At 36.2% G+C, this 6728-nt stretch overlaps 1 protein-coding gene across 1 annotated transcript; it reads right to left on the bottom strand.

The window, feature by feature from the left end:
* Window positions 1-1214: 1214 nt before the first annotated feature.
* Window positions 1215-5098, bottom strand: LOC113302211 (ras-related protein RIC2-like). The gene is made up of 2 exons (XM_026551083.1): window positions 4598-5098; window positions 1215-1980 (listed from the first exon to the last, which is right to left on the bottom strand). The coding sequence occupies exons 1-2, from the start codon at window positions 4816-4818 to the stop codon at window positions 1545-1547; spliced, it is 657 nt and encodes a 218-aa protein (XP_026406868.1). The 5' UTR covers window positions 4819-5098; the 3' UTR covers window positions 1215-1544.
* Between the last annotated feature and the right edge of the window lie 1630 nt (window positions 5099-6728).

The raw sequence follows: 6728 nt of genomic DNA, 5'->3' as shown, positions 1-6728 counted from the left end.
TCTGCTCCTCACTATCATCTAAGAAGACTATTAAGTTATCTGCGAATTGTAAATGATTTATCTCTACACCTTCAGGAGATGGTTTAAAACCTTGAATAAGATTCAAATCAGCTGCTCTTTTTATCATCAAAGAGAGAACTTCCACCACAAGAATGAATAAGTAAGGTGAAATTGGTTCGCCTTGTCTCACTCCTTTACCACTTCTAAACAGTCCAGAACATGATCCATTTAAAGAAATTGCAAATCTAACATTGGATATGCACCAATGAATCCACTTCTTCCCTAAGTTACCAAAACCAAATCTCCTCATGGTGTAATCCAGGCAATTCCAATTAACATTATCAAACGCTTTTGTAAATCCACCTTAACCACTAAGCCTGGAGATTTCATTCTTTTCCTTGAGTCAATCAACTCAGACGCAATTAGAATCCCCTATATAATCTACCTGTCCTCAACAAAGGCTCCTTGAAAATCTGAAATTAGTGATGAAGTTCATCTTCTCTGATTGAATTATAATGAAGTTTTTCACCATTAACACACTGTTTTTAGCAACCATCAACCAAGACGGTAGTTGATCGAAACTGGAGTGTGCTTGCCTTTTAGGTGTACGCTGCTGCGTACCACAATTTTAGTGCTTAGACAACTGACGAGCTATTGCATTTGACTAAACATTATATTTGACCATTAGAGGATTCCACTAATACGTGCCTTCAAAGAAATTGCTTCACTATTTGGGCTGCTTCCTTACATGTCTCAAAAGACCTATCCGTTGGAATTTGAACTCCTTAACCTTTATGCTTTACCACTAAACAACTTATAAGCTTTCTACATGATGAAATTAGACTAAAAATTAGTATTAGCATACTCTACAATTCATTGAAACCAGCAGCATACATAGCAACGAAACTACATATAATGCAAAAACAGGTTGTAGGACAAGGAAATAGAAAACACAAGACACTAAACCTATCATGACTTATTATCATCTTCAACCTTTCCATCATGAATTGAGGACACCTCATGGCTACATTGGACATCTCATATGACACGTCAAGATAAAGGACATGTCATGCTAGTCTTTAATGCATGATTAATACCATAAATATGCCTTAATGCGGATTCAAACTAATCCGACTTAACATAGTATAAACAAGATTAGCTTAATCACATGGAGATTTGTTACGCAAAACACATAAATACCAACACTATCCACATAGATGCAAAGCCAAATAAACCCTGTCCTCGCCACATCACATTCTGATTGTAATCTTAATCGTCACAAACTGAAGTTACATATAAATATAAATACTAAACCAAGAAACATAGGGAAGATGTGTTCCGTACTTAAACTCTCTTTAACACTCGGTTTTCATTACAGCAAATAAGTCTACTAAAAACAAGGCTACTACTTCGCTACTATCTCTCTTTTCATCATCTCCCCAGTTTTGATATCTTAAGGAATCATTCACAGAAATGAAATTACAGATGAAGCTAAATAAACAAACCATATCAAGCAGAAATATTCAGTAGATCCTTGTTACGCCCTAAGTAGAGCAACACCCAACTCTTTTAAGTGCTGAGACATCATCTTTGATGTTTATTTTTTCACCTTTGGCAGGTACAGCTGAAGCTGATCCATCATCGCCCGTCTCCACTGCCTTCTTGCTTACAATTCGGTAAATTTGAGTCAGCACTTCAGCAAATGCATTTTCTACATTAGTTGCTTCCAATGCAGAAGTCTCCATGAAATAAAGTGATTCTCTTTCCGCAAAGGATGTCCCATCTTCAGTTGAGACAGCAACAAGGTGACGCAGGTCAGACTTGTTTCCAATGAGCATTACGACAATGTTAGGGTCTGTGTGGTTCCTCAACTCCTTCAACCACCTCTCGACACTCTCAAATGTGGCATGTCGAGTGACATCATACACTAGCAGTGCGCCAACAGCTCCTCGGTAGTAAGCACTAGTAATGGCACGGTACCTAAAAACTCAAAACGACAAATTAGAAACAGCAAAAGGAACTATGATATCACTTGCTTTCTAGATAAATGGATGTAAGGAGCCACCTCCAGTGCATAACAATGGCTAGAAAAAGTATATAGAGAAGAATTAAAGCGCATATTTGCTAGCTAGCAGACGAGGTTTAAAAGAGCAATTTATATCGCAAAGTAGTTGGGTGAATTACATTCACTGTGACACCAATAATATTCAAATTACATCCACTAATTCCTTCCTGACTTTTCTTCCTCGGAATAGGTCAAATAAAAGAAAGCTTGTGTTCCTCTTAGGAGAAAGGAGTCTTTGCACTAAAGAAGTGACTTACATCGAGCTACATGTCATCATCCAATTTGGCCAACAGAAGCACTGGCGTCCCATCATCTTAGAAATGTGTTTGCTTGTTCGTGTTTTTTGATAACTACTAGTTCATTAGTCGTACTAGTTCAGTTTTGAGCTTACATATGTCAGTTGGTTAGGCATTATGCTTACCGCAATGCCTCCAAGACTTGGGCTTTTCTTAAAGAAATTGCTTAGGCTCTTGTTGCACGTGGAATCAGTGAATACTGATCCCTATGGTCAGACTACCAATTATAGATACTAAAACAAGAAAACCTAAAAACAGGAAGCATTGCCATGAAAATCTTTAAAACAGTATCTACATGACCAATTAAATTTCTTAGATATCTGGATTTGATAATTCAGTTACTGTGACTTCAAGAAATGAGACATTAATCAAATATAACGGCAGGTCTATCATCAGTTACACTGTTCAGGCACTACGTGTAGAGTGAATGCATAACACTTGCAGAGAATGGGGGTGGGATATTCTAGTTCTACGAGTAGGTAAGAAATTATTACTTTAGACTAATAAATTGACAATAAAATAAAGATCAGTTCAGGTAAGCTGTCCAGATAGTATACCTATTCCTTTCACATTAAATCCCAAGAGAATACAACGACTAGAAAGGCATCCAACCAGATACTACTAAGCAACAACACAGGTAAACAATCAGATCAATAACCTACTGGTGAAGCACAGTGTTGTCAGAACAAAGTGATATATATGTATCATCACAGCAGAGATATGACTTATTACAACTTCATATATGAAGGGTTCTAAAGGCCACTCAACCTCTAAAGATCTTTGGAAGACACTACCTCTTACTGTTAGATGAACATCTGACTTGAAAAAGTGGAAATAATGTCTGAAGAGAAAGATGTATAATACTGGTCAGTTCTATAATCTACTGATTTATATGTGTATCATTGCCCTGTCACTTTTTGAGTTTTGACCTGTCTAATTGATAGATTATACAATGATAAAATTAAGAGTGAAAAGAACAATCTTAAGCTACAAGAGGAATGCAGAACTCCAGATACTTCTAACAATGAGTTAACAAATGTACTTTGTGATCAACTCTAAACTACATAGCAGATCAAAAACCTTTCATGATTATTAACCTGTAGAACACCACGATTTTAAGAAATGCCAGACACTAGAAAAATCGGGATTAATCAAAAGGTATCTCTTTGATACAAGGCAAGCTAACCCCAAAGGGACCAAACACCTATCTGGAGAGTCAAAAAAGTTGAAAAACTGTCTTCAATGGACTCATGCTGAGTACATTGAAGAATCAAAAGAACCGTGCTGTGTGCTCAGTAAGGTAGTCGCAACTGTGAAAACACTCATGCTGTTTCTATGTATTGGCTACTAAGTGAAAACTTCATGAATATTTCCGGCATCCTTTAGCTTTGATTTCTCTTTTCCCTGATTCAGTTCCATGCTTAATAAATATGGAATTCAAACTCCAAATTAACAAATATCCTCGTATTTAACCTTTGCAAATAGCCGACTCTGTATTCAACTTTCAGTGGAATTTAAAATGTCAAAGCTAACAGTCGTAGGCAAGTAACATGGACAGCGGCAGTACATACAATCAAGCTGTTATAACATGGACTGCAATGTTCATAGAATTACTGTACAGGAATGTTATAACTTGACAAGGACATCAGATTATATTCAAGCTGCCAAGAAGGTGACACTATAACATTAATCCACAGGAGCATAACAACAATCACCAAGCAAACATAAAGCTCAGTAAGTATCTGAAAGGTAGCGAAAATCATTCACTGAATTACATTTTCCATTTTCTCTCTGCTACCACCCTTTTGGTTGGCACTGTGTTTTATCATCCCATTTTGAAACAAATATTACCACGCCAAGATCCATGCTCATAAACAAAATTTTGGTGACAAACCGACTTTAAAGTTTAATCTAAACGTTTTCTCCGCCTCTTACTCAAGTACATTAGGTCAATTACTACATCACATACTGGGATCTAACAATCTACACACTAAATCTGATACAATGATCTGACATTTCGTTCAATAAGCTTACTCGCAGTAAACAAAGAAACAATCAAAAACCCTAATACGGAATTCAACAGATCACATAAAACTTACACTAAACTAGTACAAGAAAAGCTACAACACTAACATCAGATCTCTCCAAATCAAGCAAAAACCCAAACTGAAGAAAAAGGATTAAAATTTACTGAAAATATTAAAAACCCAAATCAGAAGAATAAGAAAAAACTAACCTTTCTTGACCAGCAGTGTCCCAAATCTGAGCTTTGATGACTTTACCATCAACATTCAAACTCCTAGTAGCAAACTCAACACCAATGGTAGACTTGGATTCGAGACTGAACTCATTCCTAGTAAATCTAGAGAGTAAATTTGACTTACCAACACCTGAATCTCCGATTAAAACTACCTTAAATAGGTAATCATAGTCATCTTCAGCTTTATACGCACCCATTTTTGTTAGTTTTGTTTTCTTCTCTTCTTCTTTGCAAAAATTTACAAAATGAGATTTTTGCTAAAGAGATGAAGAGAAGAATAAAAGAGGGATGTCTTTGTTTTAGGTTTTTGTATCTTTTCTTTTTCCTCCTTTTCTTTTTTTGAAGTATAGTTTATGGTCTTTTATTTACTCTCTTTGATGAGTTTGAGATGCAAATGTTTTAAGAGAGACTGTTGTCGGTTTTGCTGGATTCCAAAAAAAGGCCCCTAAATCCAAGAGAGGGAGATAGCACTAAAGATGGGCAAATGGCTATTCTTTTGAAGCGTAAACCGTTTTAAGGGGTTTATAAAAGATTTTTGTTACAGGAAAAGCTGGTTTGTTTAGGGGAAAGCTAAAAGCATTTGTACGGCGTATTCGTTTTCACTGTGGCTCTTTAAAGGGGAGGCGTAAAAAACTGTCGTTCCCCTTCACAAAACACCGAAGTTTACCGTTTAGTCCTCACCTTAACCTAATCTTAACCTAATTTTTTTATTGATCGATCTTAACCTAATCCTAAGCATCATTTTATTGATTAAACCCTATCATTTTGCGTATCCCTATTTCTTTTTATTATCACACATGCAAATAACTAAATAGATTCAAAAGTTGGATAAAGGATGGGCCAAACCTTGCACAAAGTATTCTGGATTTGTAGAATACAGGCAAATACAGCTCTGAGATTGGGTTCATCATATCATTTTCATTACTTGAGTCTCATATCCAGGAAGTACCTTGAACAACACCAATAGAGGCCAGTTACCCTTGAGACGTCATGACGAATCGTACATAGGACATTGGCAAAACGAACAAACGGATAAGATAAAGATTATAGTTGGAATTCTACTGGTTTGCAGACTTTAGGTTGATTAAAATATTAGAATGCACCGGAAAAGAGCTAGAGCATCAGACGATTCGTTGGTAACATCAAATAAAATTGAAGTCATTAGAGAACATGAGAATAATTTAAAGAAGAAGACTCATAAAAATACCTGTGTTTTTTTTCTTATTTTCGGTGAATAATTTTTTTGTCGACTATTACAGTGATCATGAGATGGGTTTGGTTAGAAGGTAAATTGGAAAACACAAAATGATATATGGAAGTCAAATTCACTTATTATTTCCCTTTGTACACATTTAATAATGGTAGTTTTCCCCTTAAATAAATCAGCTTTCCCTATAATAAAAATCTTATAAAATGACAAAGGTATCGCCTCATCACCACCTCCCACCTAAATTTTAACTTTTCCTCAGGATGTAATACGTAGATTCGCACCTTAGTAAATAACCAACCGGCACATAGATTTACACGACGTTACGCGCCATCTAAATATGAATCAATCCCTAACTAGCCGTGTGTCAGATATCAGACCATTTTGTTTTAAATTTTGATTCAGATCCGACTCAAACTATGACTCAGACCTAACTCCTGATCCGGATCCGTTTGAATTAGGCATGAAAAATACCCTTGACTCATGGACCAAGCCACTGACAGGCATATTTTTGAGTCAGTTAAGCCACATCTGAATATATTGAGTCAGATCCAGATGAGTTGGATGATTTCACTCAGATCCAGACGACTCTGATGAATCAGGAATAAACAAACAGGGTGTTACACACTTTTTTACCTGAATCGGTAGCAAATTATCTTTTCCGATAAAAAAAAAACAAACACACCCAATTGCAGGAATACTTGCTAGACTACACTCGGGGAACTAGAAATTGAATGTCGAAGGGCTTGCAAGGTAAATGGGCTTGTAAAAAAATTTACAGGCTTAAGCTTATTTTTTTAGGCTTGCTTTATGGGACATTGAGGCCAACTTAAAATGCAAAAGAAAGTCTTTGTGGGCTTAGAGGATAGCTTCAGCCAAGAAAAGCCTGGCTGTAGTTTT

This window comes from Papaver somniferum, chromosome 8, assembly GCF_003573695.1.
Source record: "Papaver somniferum cultivar HN1 chromosome 8, ASM357369v1, whole genome shotgun sequence".
In the NCBI taxonomy this organism is placed as follows: domain Eukaryota; kingdom Viridiplantae; phylum Streptophyta; class Magnoliopsida; order Ranunculales; family Papaveraceae; genus Papaver; species Papaver somniferum.
Note: the sequence above shows the minus strand (reverse complement) of the source record. Positions and strands in the feature narration are given on the sequence as shown.

What these genes read in the sequence shown, in the direction of transcription:
- LOC113302211 (XM_026551083.1), bottom strand. Translation starts at nt 4,818, where the DNA reads ATGGGTGCGTATAAAGCTGAAGATGACTATGATTACCTATTTAAGGTA. An exon ending in GACACTGCTGGTCAAGAAAG is followed by an intron (nt 1,981 to 4,597) that starts GTTAGTTTTTTC and finishes TTGAGTTTTTAG; the next exon opens with GTACCGTGCCATTACTAGTG.